The 26,620-nt window shown below is 52.4% G+C and overlaps 1 protein-coding gene across 3 annotated transcripts in view; it reads right to left on the reverse strand.

The window, feature by feature from the left end:
• SLC2A9 (solute carrier family 2 member 9) overlaps positions 1–26,620 on the reverse strand; it is a 255,542-nt gene that overhangs the window by 71,524 nt on the left and 157,398 nt on the right. For all 3 annotated transcript variants that reach the window (XM_049630307.1, XM_049630310.1, XM_049630309.1), the window contains 2 exons: positions 12,229–12,416; positions 696–806 (listed from right to left, as the gene is read on the reverse strand). In XM_049630307.1, coding sequence (XP_049486264.1) covers positions 696–806; positions 12,229–12,416 — 299 coding nt within the window. The remainder of the gene's footprint in view (positions 1–695; positions 807–12,228; positions 12,417–26,620) is intronic.

Raw genomic sequence — 26,620 nt, forward strand, 5'->3', positions numbered from 1 at the left:
GAGAGGGAGAGGGAGAGGGAGAGGGAGAGGGAGAGGGAGAGGGAGAGAGACCACAAGTGGGGACGGGGCAGAGAGAGAGGGAGAGAGAATTACACACAGGCTCCATGCTGTCAGCACAGAACCCAAAGCGGGGGCTCCATCCCACAAACCACGAGGTCACAACTTGAGACGAATCAAGAGTCAGATGCCGAACTGACTGAGCCACCCCAGCGTCCCCTTTGCTTATAATAAAGTCACTCTCTGTTACACTGATCAACGGGAATGTCTTTTCTCCTTTCTTTTCTCTCCAAAGTCCTACATGTTTGGGGTACAAAGGTGACAGCTAATGGTTTAGAAACACTTTTAAAGTCATGGCAATGGACCTGAGGCTCACAGGGACTCTCGCTTGGACCCTCAGGGAGAAATGGCCCTTTCCACTGGGTGTTGATCACACTGTATCATCTGTGACCAGGTGAGAGTTCAAAGAAGGGAGCTATTTATTAAAAGAAAGATAACAGGGGAGCAAAATATAGATGAGAATATTCTCTAGACAGGTAAAACATCATGAGCTGCGTGATAAACTCCTAAAATTCAGGTAACTTTGGAGAGACAAAGGACATGCTCCTTTAAAGGCCAGCACATTTATGGTCTGGGGGTCCCCACAGCGCTATGCACCCCCTATGACGTTCTCAGGAATAACTGGTCAGTTCACTTACAGAGAAGATGGCGGCCAAAGTCTCAATGCCACCGGTGCTCAAGGTGATGTATGGGATCTTTTCCGGAGGGACCCCAGCTTTCCCAAAGATGCTATTGGTGTAGAACCAAATCTATAACAAAGGGAAGAAAAACAAGGGAGGAGAGTCAGTGAAAGGCATCTATTTCCAAAATTAAGTTCAGGTCCAAGGTGGTCTCTGAGATTCACAGCTGCATCCAGAGTGGAGCTGTATGATGTGGCCAACTACGTGTTTTCTTCCTGCTCCCTCCTCTCCCCTTTCTTCATCACTAACAGAACTACCACACTGGGGGCAACATGTGCTCAGCCGATGGTGGCAATGAGACAGGAACAGAAATGTTGGCGAGGCTTCTTGGAAGTCTCCTTAAAATGAGCTTTCCATCAAGGACGTGTGATCCCATTTTTTGCCCTTCCTCCCTTCTGCTGTCAAGATGGTGAATGTGATGGCTGGAGCTTCAGCAGCCTTCTTGGATCACTAGGTGACAGGATAGCACTGCTATTAGCCCCCATGGCAACTCCGTGAGAAACAGAAAAGGTCCCTGATCCACAAGATGCTTTAATGTCAACTGCTAGAAAACCGTCACAGTAAATCTATAATGGGGACAATGTGAATGGCGCTCCTAAGGGTTGTGTAACACACAACTTACAAAACTACACGTGGAGCCCCTGCTTTGAAATGCAAGCCACCTGTTCAGATGCTAGAGTGCGAGGTTAGAAGAAGCCTGTTGTCACTGACTTAGAGTGATGCTGTAATTTACTAGCCAAATCTGGGCACTTTTGAGACTGTTAATAATTAGTCTAGGACAACAGACACAAATCTGGACGCCCTGGGCAAAGCAGGATGTGTGGTCCTGGGACGGCTGGGCCACCCCTCCCAACTTCCCTCATGTGTGGAGGTTTCTGCCACTGGAGACCAAACCTAACCCTAACGACACTCACGGGACCTCCGACAATCACTGTCTGGAGGTTGGAGACCTGGCTCCATGCTGAGGTGGCTGTGTGACCTCAAGCAATGACCTCTGTCCTGCTGGGCTTCCTTCTCCTCCTCAAAGAGGAGAGGGTATCAGGAATTGGGTAAGAATTGTCACTGCTCATTATTAAAGTTTTGGGTCCAGGGGCTGGACACGGGTCATTTGTGTTCTCCTAATCCCAACCGTTCCTCAAAGAGCAAGGGTTTGCTAGAGGACAGAAACCCGTGCTGTCCTTTCCATGACATCTGACAGGGAAACCCACTGTGTGAAGGGCCTCAGAAGCATTTACACACTGATCATTATTAAGAAACATTAGAGCTCGTTGGCTATAACTTGTCAGGCCTGAGCGCAGCCTCTTACTTTTGTGTTTGGAAAGAGCTCTTGTTTCTACAGATTTGTCTTGTTACCAGCATTTGTTTACCAAAAAAAATTTCGTGCCTCGGGGGAGAAGACAGAATTTAGGACCTGCACACATATATGCAGATGGATTATGTTTTAGCGACAGGAGTAATTCTTCATAAAGTTACGGGCAACGCTCAGAGCCCAGTAAAAAGGACCGCATGCGTTTCTGTGGGTTTGTGGGATTTGATGCATCTCTGGGCGAAATGCATTTCAATGCTCCCGTAAGACAAGGACCCTCTCCCCTGTGCCTGCTCGCACTTGACTGAGCTGAGAAATTAGAATTTTAGATTCTACTTTTGCTTTCACATTCACAGAGTACACACGTGGCTCCTGATAAATTCATTAGTTCCTATAGCTCTTGGGGCTGTGACAGAAGCCAAAATTATTCCAGAAAGGCTCAGTCCTTGCTGGATTTGTTTGTATAATCTCCACTCCCTTTTGAAGGTTCACTGTGACCCCCAGCAGATCTGCAGGGCTGGATCAGAGGAGCAGAAACGCCTTTACCCAAAGTCACTGATTTTCGACAGCCAAGGCTCCACGGCCCCTTCCATCCCCCGGCGACCATGAGGACATCACGGTATTCTCAGCCTCAGCCTGGACCCCAGAGCTGCCAGCCTCGGACCCCGCTGGATTTGTGTTCTCCCGCGGAAGCGGTGCCCTGCTTGCCCCGGGGTCTCCTTCCTGGCTTCTCACACCCCCTGCAACCCCCTTCCCCGTTTCCAATTCCCCTTGTAGCCTCAGGCTTCCTCAGAGGGGGTTAAACGTTAGCAAAGGGAATCATTTGCATAAAATTAGGAGCTCAAGGTGGGGAGTCATTTCATATGTAAATGTACCTATTCATTGATAGGCAGAAATCAGCCCTGAGGACCACCTCCCCCAGTCCAGGGCCTGTGGGGTGTTCCTGCTGGGCTGGCCCCGTCCCTGGAGGGGTGCGGGGGTGGGATGGGGGGTGAGGTCTGTGCACGAACTGCCCATCTTAGTGCTGGCTCCCAAACCCATTGCTCTCCCCCTGAATCACCTTCCAGAGCAGGAAGGTAACGGCCTCTGAGGTTTATCTTCCTGCACTGAGGTTTATCTGATCAGGCAGTTTGAGGACGTCGGACGACCCAGAAGTACCAGGAAAGGTGGAGCGTGTCCCACAGCAAACCCTCCCGCGGAGGGTGCTTTGTGTTGACCTCATCCTTGACATAGTCAGGTTCTCAGGTGGCAGGACTGTCTCCTCCCCCAGAGAAGGACTGGAAGGACAGCAAGCTGGAGGCCCGCATACCGGATCTGACCCCAGCGCGGCCCCTGGTGAACTGTGGGTCTGTAGGCAAGGGACTACGCGTCTCTAAAGAAGGGAAAAAAGATCTGGCTTTCAGGGTGGTGGTAAACAAGCTGGAAAGTGATGAAGTAAAGCGTCTTTTCTAGAGCTGGTGTACAACAAACGGTGGGTATCATTCCAGAAGATTTCCAGGTCTCTCCTGAGACACCACTGTTCTTTGGTGAAGAAACATGTCACAGTCGTGCGCATGGCTTGGGGAGGAAGTACTTCAGGGTCTGCTTCGCAGCCTGGAGAGGGGGGCGCTGGCCTCCTGACGGCCGCCTCGGATGCCCCAAAGCCCTCCTCCTTAACTCCCGACACTGCGTGTTAGAGACAAAGCATAGCACCATAATCGCATTCAACTCTCTCAACAGCTTGTGCAGGTGACAGTGTGGTCAGAGAGACCACACACAGCCCATCACACCAGAGTGCAGACCCAGGCCTGTTCCCTTCCTGCCCCACAGTCCTTCCTGCTGCACGGGCTTTGCTGGGCTGTTAGCGCAGCTGGCTAACTGGAAATGCCTCCTCTAGCCAGCATTTCCCCCGGAATCCCATATATGCCCAGCTGCCTGCAGCTGGCCTCTTCCTGAGAGAGGCGTTTTAACCCATCTCTCTGGCTAACCCTTCAGGAACAAGAAACCACCTGATTTGCCTTTGCCCGGAACAAGGCGATTCTGGCAGAGTATGGGCTCAACACGTGCTTGCAGGGGGTGGTCACCAAACAGTAGCTCCCCCAAACATGTCTGTGTCCCAATCCCAGGAGCCTGTGAATATGTTACACTACCTGGCACAGGAGCTCTGAAGATGTGGTTAAGTTTAGGGGTCCTGACAAGGGGAAGTTATCCTGGATTATCTAGGTGAGCTGGAAATGGAGTCATGAGGGTCCTTATAGGACGGAGTTCAGAGAGAGAAGGCGCAAAGGTGGGAGCAGAGGTCAGAGAGAGAAAGAGAGCTGTCAACACACAGGTTGTCTCCACCAATGGTGACGCACGGGATCTACGTTGAAGGATAGAAGACAAAGGAGATCTCGTCGTTTATTGAACACTAGATCCCAGGGATGGCACCAGTGCTGGGCCTACTGTAGGGCAGGGACCTCCTTTCCCTTCATTTCCTACTCCCATTAAGGAACACGACTGTCTCTCAGCCCAAGGGACAAGGAATCACATAAGGAATGAAGGGCCCTTGGAAGGAAACACTCATGTGCTCACATGCGCCCCTGCTGGGCTCTCTGTGCACCCGCGGGAAGCTTGTGTCCCCTCTGCTCTGTCCATGCAGGGAGGGACCCGTGGAGTTGGGGCTGGGGTTGCTTCCTCTTCCTGTTGACTGGGGAGGTGCCTTAAATCTGGGAATGCAGAATTCATGGCAACTTCTGGGGTCACAACCTCTAATCCTGCTCCACCTGGAGTAGAGGAGACTTGTGATCCCCATCTATCCGATTCCTGTGCCAATCTCTCTAACCTGCTCTGAATTTCAGAGGGGAAAAAAGCCTCATATATTATACCCCCAAATCTATCATCTACGTGTCCTAATTCCATCCTCACACAACCCAGTGGGGTAGGTGTCTTGCCCCCATTTAACAGATGAGGAAAGTGAGGCTCGGCCCAGTGAGGGCTACACGGCCAAAAGTGGCAGAGCTGGGATGTGGGCTCAGGTCCTTCCAACCCTTTCCTGCTCTCTGCTGCCTCTGCTTGCCCTCCTGAGGTGGAATGGGGTGGGGGTTCCATCGGGGGCTGGAAGGGAACAGGTGCGTCCTGGGAAAGGATAACAACATGCTCTGCAGCAAAGAGAAGCAGACCCCCTGCTCTCCAGACAATTCTAGGCCCAGACCCCAGTCTTCGCAGAGCTGGTGCATCCAGAGCTCAAGTGTCACCCCTCGTTGCCATCAGGGCCCCTTGGACCTGACCATGGATGTGCAGGAATGAGCGAGTGACTCCCCCACCTCTCCTGGGCCACTTCACACCCTGATGAGCATCGCTGGATGACCTGATGGGGCGCCTCCAGCACTCAGCAAGGAGGGGCTTCCTCCCGATCCCCTCACTCTTTCTATTTGGAAATCCAGAAAGATACGAAATAAGGACTCAAATTTTAAGGGTGGCCAGAACATGCTAGCTTTTAAAAGCTTTTCTAAGAGTGTTGGATTTCCTATCTTGCTCCTTCCTTTACAGGTAAAAACATAACCCCACCCTGACCCAGCCCTCAACCAGCTGATACCGCCTTTGAGTCATGTCCCCAGTCACATCTCAGTGACCAAGGGCAGAGGGGTTAAGCTTCTAACCTGGGTTCCAGGGCTGGGAGGTGGGGATGTGGGCTGGAACCCAGGCGCCCGGGGTCTCAGGGCAGGGCAGCTCTGTGCTGAGAACTTTATAGACATCCTTTCGTCCATCTTCGTGCCATCATATGGGGGTGGGGGGGGCACTTTACAGCTGGGAAAACTGAGGCACGGAGCAGTCGTGGCAACTTTCCCCTTAGCCTGCAAGTTCAGAGCTGGGGGTTGAACACCACGGACTCCAGGACATGTCCTCTTGACCAGAACGCTGGGGCAGCCACGCAAAGGGCCTCCGTGCAGCACTCTCCCCATCTGGGGACATCGCAAATCCCTTCAGTGAAGGGTCTCAGTTACGGAGGTAACAGAACATTCAATCCTTCTAATTTGAATTAGGACATTATTTGGGAAGAAACTTCAAAAACAAAAGCTATTTACAATGCTTCTCAACCTGTGATTAGAAGTTTGGTGCAAGACAGGATTTGGCCTGCAGCGTTCCTGACGTTCCTGACGATGGGTCGACAAAGGAGATAGACCATCAGAGGGCTCCGGGCTCCCCCGGGGGAAGGCATCATGTCTAAGGCCTTCTTCCTCCCTCCCTCCACCCTCCCAGCCTTGCCTCCCTGCCACTCGGTTCTTTATGGAGGGGACGTCTGGTGCTCTGTCAGCCACGGCAGGTGCACCACACAGGGGAACAGCACACACGTGTCCTTGCCCTCACAAATCTGGTGTAGCAGCAAAGGGAGGCGTTACACAGCAGTTGTACAGGTGACAGACCCGAGGGACACACAGCTGCCCGGGAACGCTGTGACGCTTGGGCACCCGCCGAGTGGACCAACCCGGGAGGCCGTGAAACGCCTCCGAGGGTCCAGAATGGGCATCACCAGGCTTATTTGCAGCCTGCGCCCTGAGCCTCTCCACTCTTGTTTTGCGTCCATTTCTAACAAGCTCCAGCGCCTTGTTTCCCAGCCAAGACCGCATAGTGGGAGCAGCCAAGTTTGCAAAAGAGTGGCATCGAGAGAGGGAAGAACACGGTGTTAGAAACAGTCTTGCTGATAAGGGCAAGGGGAGGGGAGATGGAACGTAAGCTCAGCGGTTACCATCTGTGACATGTTCCACGTACATAACTTCCTATCACCCCCCACAGAAGCTCTGCAGACTGAGCATTAATATCCCCCGTTTTCATAATAGGAAACCGAGGCCCAGACGAGTCAGTATGATTGGCTTCCTCTGTTCAAGAGGGAAGGAGTCCAGAGGAAGGAAGGGCAACCCCAGGTGTCGATAAGGATACTATAATCCTGGGTATTCCAGAACATTCAGGAAGTCTCAAGAAAACTGGTTTTCCTGCAGCAGGTGTGACAATGGCGTCGGTCCAATTCTCAACCCAAGCATTTGGTGGAAGCAGCCCCCTCCCTGCCCCTGTTCTTCTCACCTCTTCCCCCTCTCTCCCAGTGTTCAGGTGCCTCCCACGTGCCATGGGCAGTTCTGGGTGCTGGAGACACAGGGACCAGGAGAGGTGGCCTTCCCTCACGAGGACAGTCACGGGGAGGGGAGGGACAGCTGTGGGTGTAGGAGCTGCTGTGACCACCCCAGGGAAGGGGAGGGAGTCTGTAACCAGGAGGCTCCTTGCTGGTGAGAGACTGAACATTCACACACAAGTCTGGTTTTCATGCAACAAACTGTTCAGGAAGAAGGCAGCTGCATAAAATGAAGGATTTAAGTCTAATTTTAGAGAAGGGAATTTGAAAGCCATTGTGAGAAGGAGGAAAAAAGAATGCGATGCTGAAAAGGAATTTAGAAACAATTAAATGTTAAATCCAACTTTTGCCTGATTTCTAAGCTTTGTGGAATCTATTCATTGATTCTGTTAGCAAAAATGTACTGAGCAATTTGTAACGTTGGTTTAACCCAGTAATTCTCCACTGGGGGCAATTTTACCCCAGGGGACATTTGGCAACATCTGAAGACATTTTTGGTTGTCACAACTGGTGGGGTAGGTTGTCATCTAATGGGCAGAAGCCAGGGATGCCACAGAACATTCTGTAGTACCCGGGACAGCTCCCCCACCACCCGCACCAGGACAAGGAATTTTCCAGCCCCCAGTGTGCACGGTGCTGAGGCTGAGAGCTGCTGGTTTAGTGCAGGTGCCTGGCTCTTAGGAGATGGGCTGGCCAAGCCTGGGCAGGGGCTCCAGGGCAGAAGACCTGGAACCAGGACGTGTGAGTTTGACAGCATGGGCACCCCTCCTATTGTGACCCTGAGCATGTCCTTGGCCCTCTGTAAACCTTAGTTTCCTCCTCTACAAAATGGGGATGGCACCACTTCCTGCAGGACATTTGGGGCTGGAATAAAGTGATAAATAGGACATACCTAGCAGTATTTGTGACATCTTAAACCACAGACCACATCCCCCAAATAATTTCTGGCAAAATGAAGGGAATAAAGCAAGTTTTGAAGGGCATTTCAAGATTTTCATCTGTGTTAGCATTCTTTCTTGGCCTCATGCAATATTTGGATTTGGGGGCAAGAGGTGCAGGGGCAGAGCCTGGACCGGGGCCCAGGACAGCTGGGCTCTGACACCAAGATTGCTGCTAACCAGTGTTTGTCCTTTTGTACGTAAAACAGAAGAGGTAAGACTTGTCTCGCTGGCTGCCTAAGGATGACCCGGGGACACAGATCAGTGTCCCATATGGGGATGCTCTGAGGGGGCCTTAGGGACCTTCCCTGCTCACGGCTTAAGCAGCCAAACCTTGTGGCCAAATGGCTGGGACTCAAATCCCCTTTCTACCATTTGTAGCTATGTGACTTAGGGAAAGTCTCCCAGTGTCTCTGTGCCTAACAGTGCTGTGTAACTCACAGGACTGCCATGGGGACAACTTCTGGCTCATGCTAAGTGCTAAGTGAAGGTGTGCTTTATTATTATTACAGCTGAGCAGACAGAGGCTGGGTGAGGGGAAGTGACTGGCCTAGGTTTCCCACTGCAGGTTTGTGGCCACAGTGAGACAGAAAGCCAGGCCTCTGGATACTGGGCCAGAGCATGTTGCTCTATGTCAAATTCAGCATGCCAAGCTACAAGTGTTACTTCTGACTTACAGATTAGAAATAATCCTAAAACAGCAAGAAATAGATGAAGATTATCTCAACATAATAAAGGCCATACTGGAGAAGCCCAGAGCTAACGTCCTACTCCACTGACATCATATTATGATATCACCACACTCATCAAACTGAGAGCCTTCCCTCTAAGATCAGGAACGAGACAAAGATGCCCGCTCACGCCGCTTCTATTCAACATAGTACTGGAGGTCCTCGCCCAGGCAGTTAGACAAGAAAAAGAAAAGGCACCCAATTCAGAAAGGAAGAAGTAAAAGCATCACTGTTTGCAAATGACATGATCTTATATGTAGAAAACCCCAAAGATAGCATACACACACACACACACACACACACACGCACGCACAAATTGTTAAAACTAATAATCAAATTCAGTAAAGTTGCAGGATACAGAACATACAAAAATCAGTCATGTTTTTATATACTAACAATGAATTATCCAAAAGGGAAATTAAAATAATTCTAGGGGCTCCTGGGTGACTCAGTCGGTTAAGCGTCTGACTTCAGCTCAGATCATGATCTCACGGTTTGTGAGTTCGAGCCCCGAGTCAGGCTCTGTGCTGACAGCTCAGAGCCTGGAGCCTGCTTTGGATTCTGTGTCTCCCTCTCTCTCTGCCTCTCCACTGCTGGTGCTTAGTCTCTCTCTGTCTCTCAAAAATAAATAAATGTTAAAAAAAAAAATGAAAAAAAATTCTATTTATAATAACATCAAAAAATACTTAGGAATAAAGTTAAGTAAGGAAATGAAAGACTTTTACACTGTAAACTATAAAACATTATGAAAGAAATTAAATACACAAATAAGTGGAAAAATATTCCATTCATGGATTGGAAGATTTAATATTGTCCAAATGGCCACCCCACCCAAAATGATCTACAGATTCAATGCCTTCAATGCCATCCCCATCAAAATCCCAATGGCATATTTTCCAGAAATAGAAAAAAAAAATCCTAAAATTCATATGGAACCATAAAAGACAATGAACAGCCAAAAGAATCTTGAAAAAGAACAAAATTGGAGGCATCCCATTTCCTCTTTTCAAAAGATATTACAAAGTGACGGTAGTTAAAACAGTGTGATACTGGCATAAAGGCAGGCACGCGAACTAATGGGACAGAACAGAGAGCCCAGAGGTAAACTCATTGATGCCCAACTGACCTTGGACAAGGGTGCCAAGAACATTCAATGGGAAAAGGATAGTTCGGCAAATGGTGTTGGAAAAATTGGATATCCACGTACAAAAGAATGAAATTGGACCCTTATGTTTACTCAAAATGGATTAAGGATTTAAACATAAGAACTATGAAGGTCCTAGAAGAAAACGTAGTGGAAAAACTTCATAGCATTGGTCTTTTTTGGATACGACACCAAAAGCAAAAATTAACAAGACTGGCTACATCACACTGTCAGTGGGAATGGAAACTTGTGCAGCCACCACGGAAAACAGTATGGGGGGTCCTCAAAGAATTAGAAACCGAACTGCCACATGAGTCAGTATCCCAGTTCCGGGTTTTGGTCTGGATTGAAATCAGGATCTCGGAGAGATGCCTGCACTCCACATCCAGTGCAGCCGAGGCGTGGAAACATCCTAAGTGTTTGTCGATGGATGAACTGATGGAGGAAATGTGGTGCGTGTACGCACAGACGGATATTAGCCAGCCTCAAAAAAATAAAAAATAAAAATAAGAAAAGAAGGAAATCCTGCAACTTGTAACAACCTGGGTGACCCTGGTAGACGTTACGTCGAGGGAAGCGGGCTGGTCACAGAAGGACAGGTACCACATGCTTCCACTTACACGATGGATCTAAAACAGGCAAACTCATAGGAGCAGAGAGCGGGCGAGTGGTGGTCGCCAGGGGCTGGGGGAGGAGGAAACGGGGAGCTGACAGTCGACGGTACGGAGCTCCCGTCAAGCAAGATGAACGAGCTCTGGAGATGTGCTGTGCAAAGCCCGTCCCACAGTTAACAAGACTCCAGTGCACACTTAGACGTTTGCTAAGAAGGTAGATCTCATGTCAAATGTGCTCACGACAATAACAAAAGACACGAAAGGCAATCAGTATGAGGAGGGCGGGATGCCCCGAGCTGAGACCTCACTACCGCTGGTCCCCAGAGCAGAGGACACGGTTTTTCCCCATCCTAGGCCTATGCAGCGGGGTTTACAGACACACCCTAGTGGGATTTATACAGGAAATTTTATAGGGAACGCGAATCAGAAATTTATGTCCCGGGAGAGGAGACAATTCTGTTTAGAAATGTCATGGCTCTCGATCCAAATGCCTCATTGAATACAGATTCCATATGTGGCTTTTACGACTCCAAATGTTAGCTTGAGGAAACGGAGACGCTCCCTCTCTACCTTCTCAGAACAGGGAGGGTGGCTCTGAGCCTGGAGCTGTGAAGTGCAGGAAACAGCAGGCGGTGTCCAAGGCCATGCTGTTTGCCCCGGGCACCTCCTCCTTCTGCTGGCTTTCAACAGACCAAGGAAAAAGGTAAAAATAAGTAAGTTGCAAGTCGATTTCAGCTCATCCCAATGTTTCCAAAAATAGCATCAAGAGTGGTTCAAATGAGGCGTTTTAACTTTCCATGCTGTCGTCACCTTGCCCTCTCTGGACAGGGACGCCTCCCTCTCATCTCATGTCACCTCCCCCTACATACCCCAGACACTGCCATGCAGACTTTTAGGGGATGCCGGGCTTATGGAGCTATTTTATCTGGGGCTCTTTAGAAGGTCCCCTTTTTCCTCCTTCTGGACCCAGCCACACTTCTCCTGAGCTATGTGAGTACCTCTACACTGCCCTGCCAGCTGGCTTGCACACCTTCATAAATGGGGAACTCACCACTGCACAACGCAACCCATTATTTTCCAGAAGCAGCAATGATAACGATCCCGAGTCTGCTCCCTGGTCCTGGGATTCTTGGATTCTACCCTCAGGAGCCACCAGGAGGGAAGGGGCCAGCTGCGTCTGTCCGTGGGTTTGGGGAACTTCACAGAAGATTCCGCCCGCCTCCGCCCGATCTCCCTGCCCACGTTAACTCAGGCCCCGGGAAAGTTTTCCTTTCAAGCCCGAGATCCTCCCACACCAAAGTCCCATGTTGAAGCCAGCCCAGCCAAGAGTACTTTTATTTAAATCATCTCTCACTTACAGCTTCCTAACTCCTACTCTATTAAGAAACACGAGTTTTAGGGATCACTAAATTAAACAATGGTGTTTATTAAGGGGTGACTGTGTTGTTGCTGCTTTGAACACTTTGCGTGGATTCTTCCTTTCGGTATTACATCATCCCATTTTACAGATGACAAAACTGAGGATCAATCAGATCACGTGACTGCCTGATGGCGCAGAGCCAGTGCAGGTGGCAGAGCCAGGACCGGATCCAGGCACCAAGGCCCGAGCCCTGACACCCCCCCCCCCCCGGTTACCTCCCCCTGGTACCGCCCTTTGTGCAGGGACGCTCACCGCGTTGAGACCGCAGAGCTGGTAGCTGGCCATGGTGACGACCACAGTGATGACCTGCCAGCGGACGAAGGGACTCCGTAGCAGCTCCAGCACGGACACCAGGTGGATGTTCCTCTGCAAGCGGCTCTCTGCCAGGACCTCCTCCACCTCTCGGGAGACATCCTCTTTGCCCAGGAAGGTTCGGAAGGCTGCACACAGGGACCATCACAGACTTTCAGGAGGGATTAGGATGTTTGCAGTGGACGGTCCCACCACCCAGACACACGCCTTGTCAGGGACAGAGCTGGCAGGGGCCTTTGAAAGCGAGGAGTCCCGAGCCTTTGTTTAAAAACAGAGCAGGGACGCCTGGGTGGCTCAGTCAGGTCAGCACCTGACTTCGACTCAGGTCATGATCTAGTGGCTCGTGAGTTCGAGACCCATGTCGGGCTCTGTGCTGACAGCTCGGAGCCTGGAGCCTGCTTCTGATTCTGTGTCTCCCTCTCTCTCTGCCCTTCCCCTGCTCGTGCTCTGCCCCTCTCTCAAAAATAAATTTTAAATAAAATTTTTAAAAACTTAAAAAAAAATAGGAAAACAGAGGCCCAGAGATGTGCAATGACTTGCCCAAGGTCACCTAGTTGGCTAGGAGAAGAGCCAGGAGGAAACACTGGTCTCCTGGGGGCACTGGGTTCAAATCCCCTGCTACCACAGTGCATCTGTCCGTGGTTTGTAAGCATTCCTGCCTCACACGGCTGCTATAGTAACCGGATGACGTATATACACTAAACCCCGGGCTCAGAGCTTCACACACAGGACGTATTCCTTTGAAAAGTATTTACTGAGCACCTCCCGTTTGCCTGGACCTGTGTGCTCTCCTCATTGGAGGCACTCAGATGGTCAGACTGCCTGCTTCTTGGCCAGGATTCTGGGAGGAGATTCTGTCATCGGAAGGAGAACTGAACTAAATGACCTCCAGGGCCCTTTCCATATGACCCTCTGAGACACAGGAACCTTGCGTGGAAATACTCTCAAAGGGCTAATCTTCCTAGTACTCAAACTCACCCATGTGACTTGGGCCTTTTCCAGGCTGAACACTGCAAATTTCCAGCCTCAGCGAACCTGCCATTTCTGACTAAGCCTTTAATGGTGCAAACCTCCACATATATATGTATAAAGGTGGGCTTATGGATTAGACCCCTGACAGCATAATAATCAGATAATAGCAGATGCTTTCAGAACACGGGTTTAAATGTTCAGTGCTCTGACATTTATCCTCCTCCAGAGAAAGGTGGCCGTGGTGGCGGCTCCCGTGGACAGTCCATTCCAGACACAGTGGGCATCATCCTTAAAAACACTGCACTACAGCACAGGGCATATGAAATTGCTCTTCTTAAGTAGCAAAACAAAATCCCCAACACACACACACACACACACACACACACACACACACACACACACAAAACAAAACAAAAAGGCTGTTAAAACTTCCTCCAGATTCTACAAAAAGCAAGCCCATGAGACTCTGGGGTGTTATTTCCAACAGTACACTGAAAACTGCTTCAGAATGTTTCTTTAATAAGCTATGATTTAATACTTTTGCTAGTTTTTATTAAGGATAAACGGGAGAAGTAGCTGAATGAATAACATTTCCATGTCATTCACTTAACTACAGTACTGCTAATACTTCCTCAAAGTTCAAAATGCAACACTCATATGATAAAGTAATCCTGAAGTCTGAGGGCAGGAAAATATTTCTCTCTCCTCCCTGAAATACATGCTTTCCATGTAAAATAAAAGAGAAATCTATAGCCTATTCCCCTCCACCACCCCCCTTTCCCCTTGGCTGCCAGGAAGCTCTCGGCGAAATTCAATGCTCAGCTCTTAACAGAGTTTCCTGGAACAAAAGTCTTCCTTCTTAAAAGCCGCGCTTTCCTTCTTCTTTTAAAGCATCAATTTAATTTCCTGTTGTATATGTGCTCAGAAAGACAGTGTCTTTCTACTTGTTCCACACCCCTTCCTCGAAGTTTCCTGTGACTGGGTGAGGACGAGTATCCGGTGAGGGAGAGTATCATGGCGGACACGGAGATGCACCACTCACGTCGCCTTCAGGAAAGGACTCCCCACTGTAGCTGTGAGCGCGTGGTTGACTGACACCACCCTGCCCCCGCCCTTGGCTTTGTGGATATGCACTCAACCTTGAAGCCCAGGTGATGCTGTTCCCACGGTGACTCCCGGCCCATGAGTGGGCACGGTGGGGACGCAAGGGCACAGCCGTGTTCACCCGGTGGGGATGCCACAACGCACGAGTGTTGCTCCAGAGCTCCCCACTGGGTGTGCAGAGACCCGGCCGGGGGGTGTCCCGGTCTGAGGCTCTCCTGCTCTATCCTGCCTCCTCCCTCTCCCTTTCTCAGTGTTACTCTCCAATGAAACTTCCGCACTCTTGGCTCCTCCTCAGCACCTGCTTCCTGGAGAAGCTGACTGCAGCCATGAACCGCTCCAAAGCAAAAACAATCAGTTTGGCTCTGTTCTCAGCTCCCACCCTGCTGTCTGCTTTGGTTCTTATTACCTTCTCCTGACCTGTGACCACAGCCCACTAGCGGCTTTCCTGGCCTGGCTGCGTCATGTCCCGTAGAGCTCCTCCCGTAAACCTGTCCTCCACGCCGCGGCACCAGTCCCCTCCCTCAGCTCCCACCCTGCTGCGTCACTCCCGAGCGGATCAGTGGCTCATCTTTCCTCCACCCCTTGTGCTTCTCGGCTGTCTGCACCTGGCCATGCTGCTCCCTCTGCCAGGAACGCACTCCCAGCCTTTCCTTGCCTGGCTGCTCCTTCCCTCCCTCCCTCCCAGATGGCCGAGGGGACAGGAGAGCGTGCCTGGCCACTCCGGGTCCTCCCGGTCCCCTGTGCCTTCCCATCTCAGCGCCGTCCCTAGCACCTCCTCTTTCCGCTTGCTGCACACACCTTGAGGCCTAGCGCCTGGTGCCTGCTGGGGGAGGGGCACGGTTTGCGTTTGTAGGTCTGAGCCCCGAGCCCGCCCTTCCCACTCCCGCACTCCTGGCCTCTCGGGCGGATAACTCTGTGGCAGGCACGGTCCTGTGCATTGTGGGGCATTTAGCGGCATCCCTGGCCTCTACCCACCAGATGCCGGAGGAGCTCGGCACCAGGGACCATCAGAGCTGCCTCCAAGCGTCGTTCGCGAGAGCCGACACGTGGAGACACACCTGAGTGTCTGCTGATGGGCGGAGGCGTACGGAGATAACACACACACGTGCACTTACACACACGCAGACACATGCACACACGTATACTTACACACTCAGAATGCACACATGTATACTTACTCAGAATGCACACATGTATACTGCACACGTATACTTACACACACATACGCTCACATGTATACTTACAAACATGCACATGTATACTTGCACGTGTATTCACACATGTACACTTACACACATGCACCTGCACACGTATACTTACACACACACGCGCGCACATGCACACACACATACTTACATACCCAGACACATGCACACACGTATACTCACACACACACACGCACATGTATACTTACATACATGCACATGTATACTTGCACACACACACACACACACACACACACACAATGGAATATTATTCAGCTACAAAAAGAGGGAAATCCTGCCATTCCCAACAACATGGATGTACCTTGAGGGCATCACACTAAGTGAGACAAATCAGACAGAGAAAGACAAACACTGCATGATCTCACATGCGGAATCTAAAAACAACACAAAACAAAAACCCCTCCCCAAACCAAACTCACAGATACTGGTGGTTTCCAGAGGTGGGGGTGGGGGGGCGAGCACACGGGTGAAGGCAGGTGAAAGTACAAACTTCCACTTACAAAAGAAACAGGCCCTGGGGGTGTGCACACATTGTGACCACATGACTACAGTTAATACTGTAGCGTATATTCCAAAGCTGTTGAAAGAACAGACCTTAAAAGTTCTCATCACAGGAAAAAGTTGTAAGTGTGTGGGGGCACATGTCAGCTGGGCCTATTTTGTGGGGACCGCTTCATGTTATATACAAATATTGAATCGCCATGTTGGACACATGAGACTAATATAACGCCATATGTAACGCCAACATATAATGCCAGTGTCCATTATATCTCAATGAACAAAATAATTTAAGAAAATGTCTCCAGACACCGCCAAATGTCGCCAGTTCAGAACCACCGTTTCAAACAGGCTTCCGGTTCCTCCCAGGAGGACGTCACACCAGAGCAGGCCCTGTCCTACCCCCGCCAGCCCGTCGCCCTTCTCCCCGGCAGGACCTGGCCCCTGTGCGCTTCCCTACTTTCCAGATAACCTCCCCCCTCCCCACCTGCCCCACTACACTCCTTTCTGTTGGTGATCACTCCTAATAATTATGGCCCCGTGGGATTCAGTTCTGGGGTCCTTCCCACCCCATATGTATCCTCTGGCAGGGGGCTCACAAATGTCCTTTTGAAAACAGCAAACAGTAGTAACAGGAAAGCCGAGCTGGAGTCCTGAGGGGCACCAGGGAGGGGCGCATTCGTGCTGTCAGAAGAGAGAGGGCCCTTGAGCAGGGAGCCAAAAGACAGCAAGTTGCCTCACACATCCCGGCACTCAGGAGAAACACTGGTACTTTTACTTCTTTTCTCTCTCCAGAATGTTCTTTTGGCCTTTCTGCATTTGACTAGCCTTGTTCTTTGAGCCTCAGCTCAGATACCCTCTCCTCCGGGAAGCTTTCCCTGATTTCCCCTGGTGGGAAGTGAGGGAGGGGCGGGCCAGGTGAGAGCACAGGATGGAGGACCTGCCTACAGGTCTCATCTTGTCACCGAGCCCCACTGATGCCACCTTCCTGCTCTCGAGTCGTGTGCCCCTCTCAGGCCCCAGGTCCTGTCTCAGTTCAGTCTCAGCACCTCTCTGTGGGCTCCTCGTGCTGGTCTCCATCCCCCAAGACGACCTTTTCCTGCACTCGAGCCTTGGCTGTCCTGCCCCAGCCAGCAGGGCCCGAACTCACTCTGCCCGGTGGAGGCCCTGCCCACAAGCCCCTCCACCTCAAGACTGTCCCCTCCCATCTGTCCTGACTGAGAAGGACCTCCACCCACCCCCACGACACGCCTCTGTGCCTCACACATGCTCCTTCTGCCACTTTGTGGCCTGTCTGGAACATTCTTTTCCGGGACCCGCTCAGCAGCCATGTCTTCCGGAAGCCCTCCCAGCCCTGGTCACGGCTAACTAAGCACCTTCTCCTCACTCCTGGCCGTGACAACGTGTCCACGCAGCTGCCATGCCCACCCCGTGATGCCCCCAAGCAGGAGGGTACCCTGGGAAGTGTGTGGGCCGCGGGGTCAGAGTCGCCTGCCCCTCCTGCGTGACCTGTGTGACCCTAGGCAGCGGCTGCTTCTCTCTGAGCTGTCCTTCCATGGAACGGAAACCATAAAACCTACCTCTGGGGTGTTTTTGAGAATAGAAAACAACGTATGTGAAGTGCCTGGCACGTAAATGGTGTCCGATGAACAACGGTTACCGCTGTTATTTTATTTCTTCTCTGCAGAGCCGGGCACCAAGTGTGTTTTCCAGTGACGTGTTTTGAATGAAGAGCAAACACTGAGACTTGGGGGTGACAGGGGAGGGCACGCTAGGGGCACAGAAGTGGGGCTGTGGCGCGGCGGACAGGAACAGAGGGAAACGGCAGTGAGCGTGACAGAAGGCAGTCAGTGAGGGAACCAGCATCCGAGCGCAGTGCGGCTGACAGGCGACGGGCTCCCGCAGCCCTCAGCCACCCCGCGGGGCAACGCACACAGGCTGCCAGGGCACCGGGCATGTGCTTGCCGCCTCATGGGCGCCTGGCACAGGCTCCATCCGCGGTGGGAGACCCTCCCGGGCTTCAGGCCCCCGCAGGGCTCCGCCGATACCGGGAGGACCTCGCCGTGACCCGGCCCACCCGTGGCACCCGGCTGGGCACAGAATCCTGTGGGTGGGAAGGGGGCGGACTGCTTCCGATCTGCGGCTTCCTGCGGTAAAGTCTAATGCCCTCTTTTCTCCGGAGGCCACGCTCCTGCGGTCACGTGGAGACACGGCCTTGAATCCTTCACTGCCTCGGCCTCGAGGCCCACCTGAGGCCGGCCCCACCACCGTCTGGGACGTGTGGGGGAAAGTGGTTTAGCTCTGCCAGGCCCTGCCGACTGGTGGACACTCGTGTTTCAGGAGCCCCGGGCCGATGGCAGACTCCCCTCGGTCCGAAGGAACGCACAACCCTTGCTTGGGGAGGAAGCATCGGTTTTTTACAGGGACAGTCTCAGGGCTGGTTGACAGAAACTGCGGCCCCGCCCAGAGCCAATTCTCAGCATGTATGGGCTCCAGGCAGTGTGCCAAGTATAGGAGTCGGAGAAAGGAACAAAAGCTATGGACGCTGAAGAGGCTGCGTCCCCTTCAAAGTCACTCACATTTCCCAACATGCATTTTGTGGAATGCCAACTCCCAGAGAAGCTCCACGGAATAAGATTCCTCGGTCAAAGAAGTTCAGTGTCACTGTATGCTCTATCTCTTGGTTCAAACTTCATCTCAGAATAACAAACGTTCTGATAAGTCCTGCACAAAGACACCCGTTTAACTTTGTTTTGCTCCATAGTTCCTAAATCCATTTGCTGGAGCACCTAAGGAAGTACACCAGGAAATTTTCCTCTGCCTTTAGGTGACATGTGTCACAGTGGGAGTGAATCTAGGCTGTCCGCATGGCTGGAGGGAGAATCCCATGGAGGACACTGATCAGAGGGTGGAGGCAAATATCCCAGTTTGCTTGCTATCTTTGTCTTTTAAGGGACACCTTGAAAAGCAGAAAGAACCCGCGGTAGGCAGAATAATGTCCTCCCAAACGAGTCCATATTCTAATCCCCAGAACCTGTGTATATGTTAGCTTCTAGGGCCACAGATACGATCCAGATAATGATCCTGTGATAGGGAGGTTATCCTGGATTGTCTGGGTGGGCCCAGCGTCATCCCTGTGCGAGGGAGACAGGAGGTCAGAGTCAGAGAGGATGTGCTGGGAACAGAGCGTGGAGGGGATACACTTCAAAGGTGGAGGAGGGGCCACCAGCCAAGGAATGGGGGCGCCTCTGGAAGCCGGAAAGGGCAAGAAACGCTTCTCCCCTGGAGCCTCTAGAAGGAATGCAGCCCTGCAGCCCCTTGGTCTTAGCCCAGTGAGACCTATCTTGGAGTTCTGACCTCGAGAAGTGTAAGATAATAAATTGGTACTTTTTTAAAGGAATTGCCAAGAAGTCTCGATCTGGCAGCTCAAACTAAACCACTAAGTGAGTACCAAGTTTCTTTCATCTATTCCTGTATCGTTTTAAGCCACTAGGCTTGTGGTAATTTGTTAGAACAGCCACAGAAAACTGTTTTAATTAGACAGCTGCACCCCCCACCCCCCAACTCACTTCCGGTGCGGCATGGGAAAAGCATGTGATCTCTCTGCAAGGTGGAGCTGAGGTCACCCAGGTCTCCGGTCATTAGGACAGCTCCTTGGGGTGACGCTGCAGAGCACCAGCCCAGAGCCTGGCTCACTGCAGATGCAAAACACATACTGTCCCCTTTGCGGGGGATAAGCCAGCATTATGCAAAACCTAATAAGGGAAAATTGGGGGTGTGTCTGCCCAGTGCTGTCTGAGGTCTGGGAGGGAGGGGTTGGAAGGGACAGGGGTCACAAACTCCAGCTGAGCAGCCACAAGCCTGGTGTTTAGGCTCACAGCTCTAGAGCCCGGCTGCTAGGCCTGGAGCCCGTGTTATGCCATGTCCTGGCTGGGCGACCACGGCTGAGCTGCTCAGCCTCTCTGTGCCCTAATGATGCCTGGCTGGCAGACTGTGGCTTGCAGACCAGGTGGGGGGCATGCACCTGGAGAGGCGCCCAGCCCCGGAAAGTGCTCACTGGGTGTCCTATGGCGGTTGTGGGGGGGGGGGGGGGCCTGTTGGGGTGGGGCCCATGGACTTCCTCCCTAAAGGTCAGTCCGGCCTCTCGGCAATTCCTTCCCGGGTTGCGTCTGTCCGGGCGCACCAGAACAGAGGACAGGACCATCCTGGCATCTAATTCTGCCTGAGTGGTCACGGCTGCCCGGAGCTCGACAGGTACGGATCCTGAGGTCGTCTTCCCTGTCCGGTGGGGAAGGGTGTGGGTGCTGGGTCAGGGAGGAGTCTGGCAGAGCAGGGTGCTGGCTCACATGCCACATGTTAGCTGTACTGTGTGGACGACACGGGCCATGACCTCCACTGGACAGGCCTGGGAGCCTGCTCCCGGCCGGAGCCCGGATGGCCTCGGGGATTCGGAATTGGGCTGGTGTGCCAACTGGGGAAATGGGTGATGAGCGGGACACGGTGCAGTCCAGCTTCTTTCATTCACGATCGCCGAGGGCCGAGCCCCAACGTTCTGCCCGCCCAGCTTCACACGGGCAACGCGAAACAAAGACGGGAAGAAGAGCAGGTGTTCTCGACGGGTCTGACTCGCATCCCTCAAGTCTCCAGATCAGGGAGGTGGTGTCTGAGGTTGTGCCCGCGCCTGGCCAGCTCAGAGAAAGAGCTGGAAGCTGACTGCAGCCCCAGTCAGGCCCTCCAGTACCCACTCCCCCCGTCCCCCCCCCCCCCCCCCCCAGGGAAAAAATGGGAAGAGGTGTGCGGCAGAGAGGAAAGGCAGAGGTGGGCGGGGAGCACAGACTAAACTGGGTTCCGTCCAGCCTCTGCTGCCCCTAGCCTGGCACCTGGGCCCGCCTCTCGCACCTCTGTTTCCTCGGGATCCGGGGGGTCAGAGCGAGTGCCTGACCCTGCACTGTGCCTGCCATAGCACGAGCATCGTTTGCCGGCCCCTGTGACCAGCTGTGTCATGATGTCATGGGGTGGTTAAGGGCCCCCACTCTGCGGCCACACTGCAGGGGGCTCAAATCCTCACTTCTCCCCTTGTCACCTCATCTGAGGCCAGGTGAGTTACTTCCTGTTTCTGTGCCTCAGTTTCATCATCTGTAAAATGGACACGGTTGCGGCGAGGCTGTCTGCGGGATGAAACGTCAGCACACGCCAAGTCCTCAGAAGTGCCACTGCTGCTCCCAGTGGGCCGGGAGCACCAGGGGTCTGTTAACTATCCCAGGAGGCACCTGCCACACCCCCACTTTATTCTCCTTTTCTTCCTTTCTAGCCTGACGGGGTTCTACTGGGTGTTGAACGGTGTCCCCATAAACATACGTTGAAGCCCTAACCTGGTAATGATGAACGTGACCTTATCTGGAAACAGGGTCTTTGCCGATGTGATCAGTATTTCAGTTAAGATGAGGTCGCCCTGGAGTAGGGTGGGCCCTCGATAAGAAGGAGAGAAGAGACACGGAGACGGACACGCGGGGAAGACAGCCACGTGAGGACGGAGGCAGGGCCTGGACAGAGGCAGCCACAGCCACAGGGTGCCAAGGCCGGCAGGCAAGCACTGGAAGCTGGGAAAGCAAGCGGGTCTTGAGGACAGGTTGACTTTGGACTTCTGGTTTCCAGAACTGGAGGGAACACCTGTTGTTTGAAGCCCCCAGTCTGTGGCGCTGTGTTACGGTCGCCCCTGCCCCTGATCGACCCTGCTAGCGTTTATCACCTGCTAGAGTGAAGCACGCGGCAGCCTGGAGACGTCCCTCTTGTGGCCCCGAGGGGCCCTGGGACAAGGCAGGCACAGGGGCTGCAGGTGGAGCAGGGGGCCACGACCCTCTGCAGCCATGTGCCTGGCACAGCGCACACCCCCTCTTCTGAGAGGAGCACACCTCAGGGCTTCTGAAACTGGGAGGTTTCACCGAAACATCAGTTTTCAGCAGCATCTGGGATTGAAGTTTGAGTTCAATACCAACAGCAGTAGGATCCAAAGCGGGGAACGTAGCAGAAGACTAGGGAGGTCCTGGTTGTACTGTCACAGCACTGCATTAGGGACTGATCCCGGAGCCTTCCCAGGGACCACGTAAGGGTGGTGGGGGCTCCACCACGAGGGGGCCGGCAGGGTGCCCCTCACCTCTGCTTCCAGCACAGAGTGATACATTTCCGCCTACTTGTCCAACGCACGGGTCAGAGGACCTGGGAACGGTACTGTCTGGTTTTAACTGAGTTAACCCTGATAAATGTACAGGCGGCTTACACAGGATCCTCCAAAGAAGGCCCGGATTAGGGTAAAACGGAGGTGCGTGCGCAAAGACAGGAGCTCAGCAGCCACCCCTGTCCCAGGTGTGAGCCCGCTGTCAGCCTCAGGACCTCGCGACAGTGGGCTGTCTAGCCGAGGTTCCACCTACTAAGACATGAGTCACCGACCTCTTCAAGGTAAAGGTGACGTTCTAAGGAGAGCGAGAAAGTAGCAGCTTTTCAAAGGAGGTCGCCCTGTGGAAAAGGGGCCACCACTGTGCTGCTTGGGACCCCAAGGGATGCACACGTGTTGCCGGTTCAAACTCCCAAACAAACCCTCTGCAAACTGCTGTAAAAAGTGTTTCTGTTTTGAAATATTCCAAATGAAGGGGCACCTGGGTGGCTCAGTCGGTTGAGCGTCCGACTTCAGCTCAGGTCATGATTTCACGGTCCATGAGTTCGAGTCCCGCGTCAGGCTGTGTGCTGACAGCTCAGAGCCCGGAGCCTGCTTCAGATTCTGTGTCCCCCTCTCTCTCTGCCCCTAACCCACTCACATTCTGTCTCTGTCTCTCTCAAAAATAAATACACATTGAAATATTCCAAATGAAGAGTTTCAGTGGCTGAATTATGGTTGTTAAAGTATAAAAAGGCAACCCTGTCTCATGGTTTTGCAGAAACAGCTGAGTGCCTCTGGAAGGCGGGAATCTCCCCGCTGCAGGTGCCCCTTCCCAGACGCTTCATTCCTACCAGACGGGACTGCAAGACAATTCCAATTTCCAAATGCGTTAGGTTCAGCCAGCCTTGCTGCTGTCTTTCATTTGGATCCACGTTGTTTTCCAAGCTCTTTCTGAGGTCTCATCACCATGAAGTCCAATGTTGCAGCGATCCTGACTAACCCTTGCTGAGGGTCACTCTGGGCCAGCCACCGTTCCACAAGCTTCATAGGCCTTTTCTTATTTAACTTTCATATAACCGTCCCCTGAAGGAGACACCGCAGGGTCCCTACTCTGCAGGTGAGGAGAGAGATGCAACTTGCCGGTGGTCAGCACTAGGGTCCCTGAGAGCGGAGCCTGAGACAAGGATTGGGTGTAAGACGGTGATACACGTGGTGGTTGCAGAAAGCAGGTGTGAGGGGGTGGGGAGAGTGAAGTGGGGAAGGGGGAGCCACCCAAGGTGAGTCATCGAGGAGGCCACTGTGAACGACGGGGTCCGTTGTGCTGGACTTCTGAGTAGAGCACGGAACATTGTTCTCTCCGAACTGTCCCACGGGTGAGGCTGGGCATTCGTCTGCCCACTCCTGCCTCCAGGGGGCATTAACTCGCACGCGTGCGCATTATACTGTGGAGGGGCCGAGCTGGGTCCAGGCCATCTGAGCGTGCAGTCAGACACCTGCTGTGCTGGAGGTGCAGAGAGCTCAGCCTGCGTCTGCGCTCACACGGGGCTGCCCCACAGCTGGGCTGAAATCAGAGTGGGGAGAAGGATGGTGCAATGGGGCCACCAGAGGAAGCCACTAGTGTCACCACTGGTGAATGGGGCAGCTGGGAGTAGAGCTCCAAAGCCCTGCTCTGGATGCTCGGTTATGCTCCCTGGGAACTTAGAACGAGACCTTTCAGACCTCTGAAACAAAGTCCTCCCACTCTCTCCTCCCCTCTCCTTCTCTTCGCTCCTTTCCTCTCTTCCTTCCTTCCTCCCTCCCCTCACTCCCGACCTTTCTTCCTAGGTCTCTAGGAATTCTATATCCAGAATTCCTGATGAGCCTAGAAGCATCCTCTGGCTTCCTCTCACCCATCCGTTGGCCCATCACCAGAGTGAGCAAATGCCTATGTTGTAAATCAGCACCAATTTCATTATACTTGGGAATCACAGAGAGGATTGGTTTGAAACTAACTCTTGCAGTCTTTCTTTACCCAGAGCCCCCTCCTTCCAATCTCTAGGGGAAGGCCTGGAATCTGCCCATGGAGCTGGGACTCCAGTCACAAAGGGGCAGAAACCATGCAGTGAGGGGACAAAGCACACGTACTTGTCCTGAGGCTGGCAAATGGCTGTCATGGCCGCTCCTGTCATCACTGTGGTCCTACCAGATTAAGGCAGGTGCTTATGCTGGTGGTGTAAGGCTTATGACACTTCATGCCAGAGGCTGGGACTTATTCAAGGCCTGGCATACAGCAGGTGCTCAAACCAGGTTGGATGAATGTGACTGGTCCCTCCTCATTTGCTCAGTGTGGAGAAGGGGATCCTCTGGGAGGAGAAGCCTGGATGTGGATAGTGTTGGACTCCTTGGCCCTGAGGTCAGAACAAGGACCAATGGCAGCAGCCGTGCTGTGTCAGGTGTCAGCTCACCACAAGGAAGAATGTCTGACTGATGTGGCCAAGGGCAGATTGGGCGGTTCACAAGCAGTGAGCCCCCCATCCCTGGAGGTGTGCAAGGAGAGGCGTGATGACCACCTGTCAGAGATGTTGTGGGAGGGATCCCGGCATTGCACAGGAAGAAGGACGAGGTCTCCCAAGCAAGTGGAGAACCCGAGAAGGGTGCAGGTCCCATGGAAGACTGGGGAGAATGAAGCCATGGCATCTTGGGAGCGGGGAGCGGATGCGTCAGAAACTTCTAGTTTTAACTAGCTGTCCTTGCAGAGAGGGGAAATGACCTTGGAAACTCACAGTCAGTGAGCCCATTTCAAAAAGACATTTGCTTATGGAAAATAACCCTCCCGGAGGGGTCTGTTCCCTTGAATCTCCAAGTCACTTAAATAGTTCATCTGATCTACTTGGGTCATCTGATCTGCTCAGGCTTCCATCCTCGCCCTTGCGCTTGAAAGTAAAGGCTTCCCAAAGCTCACACCTCATTCGTATTTCTGGTCACGTTCTGATCACTAATTCCAAAGAACTTGAAAAAGGAATGAGAGTTTGCATTTCCCAACTGGAGAGAAAACCCTCTGGGTGGCATGGTCAATTTCTAGGCTGGGAGAGGGAGCCATTATGTAATCAGATTTTGTACCAGTTACAGACTCATCTTCATTCAAGGGGGGCATCAAGAGACCAAGCAGGGGAAAGGAGGCTGACATTGTGCATCCACAACGTGCCAGACATTGGACTAGGTGTCTTACAGGCCTCAGCGAGATAACCTAGCGTTCCCTTCTCTGAGCCTCAGAGGAATTAGGAAATGATCCCAGGTAGAAAGTGAGGGAGGCAGTGTTCCAACCCAATCTTTCTTTGCACGCACCTCAGAGAATGATGAAAAGAAACCACGGAGCTGAGAGAAGCTAAAATAACCAAATTCAGTTCATTTCAATTAACCTGCAGCTTTTCAGAGCTTGCTACATGCCAGGGGATGCAAACGTTTCCTGTGTTGAGCGAAGATTCTGCCCAGAAGGAGTTCTCCAGTGGGAGACAGAACACAGCTCACTCAACTCCAGGTGGATGGTGCTGGATGCGGGGCCTGCAGGAGCCACACAAACCCCTGCGAGGTCAGTGTGCTTGCTGCCTTTTAACAGGTGGGGAAACTGAGGCTCAGAGGGGTGAGTGATGTGCCCAAGTCACGCAGCCGAGCTGCCATCTCCAGTCTCGTGGTGCTTCGTGCCCGAGGGGCTGACGCAAGCATGACTCAGGGGCTGATTCAGAGAGCGGATCTCCTATCACACATCCCTTGCCCGAGAGGGTAGTTGTGCCATTGGGCAAATGCAAGGTCCTCTTTCCCAAGAGCGCTCTGTAGATGTCTGCTGGAATTCTGCCTTTGCGATGATTGCTTTCGCACGTAATGAAGTTAGCGGTTGCATTCGTATTGTCAGGAGTGACCTCCATAGCTGTGCCTTATGGTTTTTTTTTCCATTAGTGAATGAATAATTTATCATTGCAAAGTTAAAAAGACTCTTCTACTGTGGTAAGGTCACTGGACAGGAGGTCTGGCACTGAACACATTTTAAGTGCACAACACGGTATTGCTGAGGACAGGCACCATGCTACACAGCAGATCTCTTGAACTTACTCATCTTGCATAAACTTTACACCCACTGATGGCAGCTCCCCATTTCCCCCTCCCTCCCAGCCCCTGGCAACCACTATTCCGCTGTTGGGATCCATGAATTGACTATTTCAGAGTTAATTGAGGTCTGACGGCACTTCTCCTTCTCTGACTGGCTTATTTCAGGCAGCGTGAGGTCTTCCAGATTCATCCATATTGTGACACGTTGCAGGATTTCCTTCTTTTTTAAAGCCGAATAATATTCCATTGTGTGTGTATAACACATCTTCTTCAACCATTCATCTATCAATGGACA

Source organism: Panthera uncia, chromosome B1, assembly GCF_023721935.1.
Source record: "Panthera uncia isolate 11264 chromosome B1, Puncia_PCG_1.0, whole genome shotgun sequence".
Lineage (NCBI taxonomy): Eukaryota > Metazoa > Chordata > Mammalia > Carnivora > Felidae > Panthera > Panthera uncia.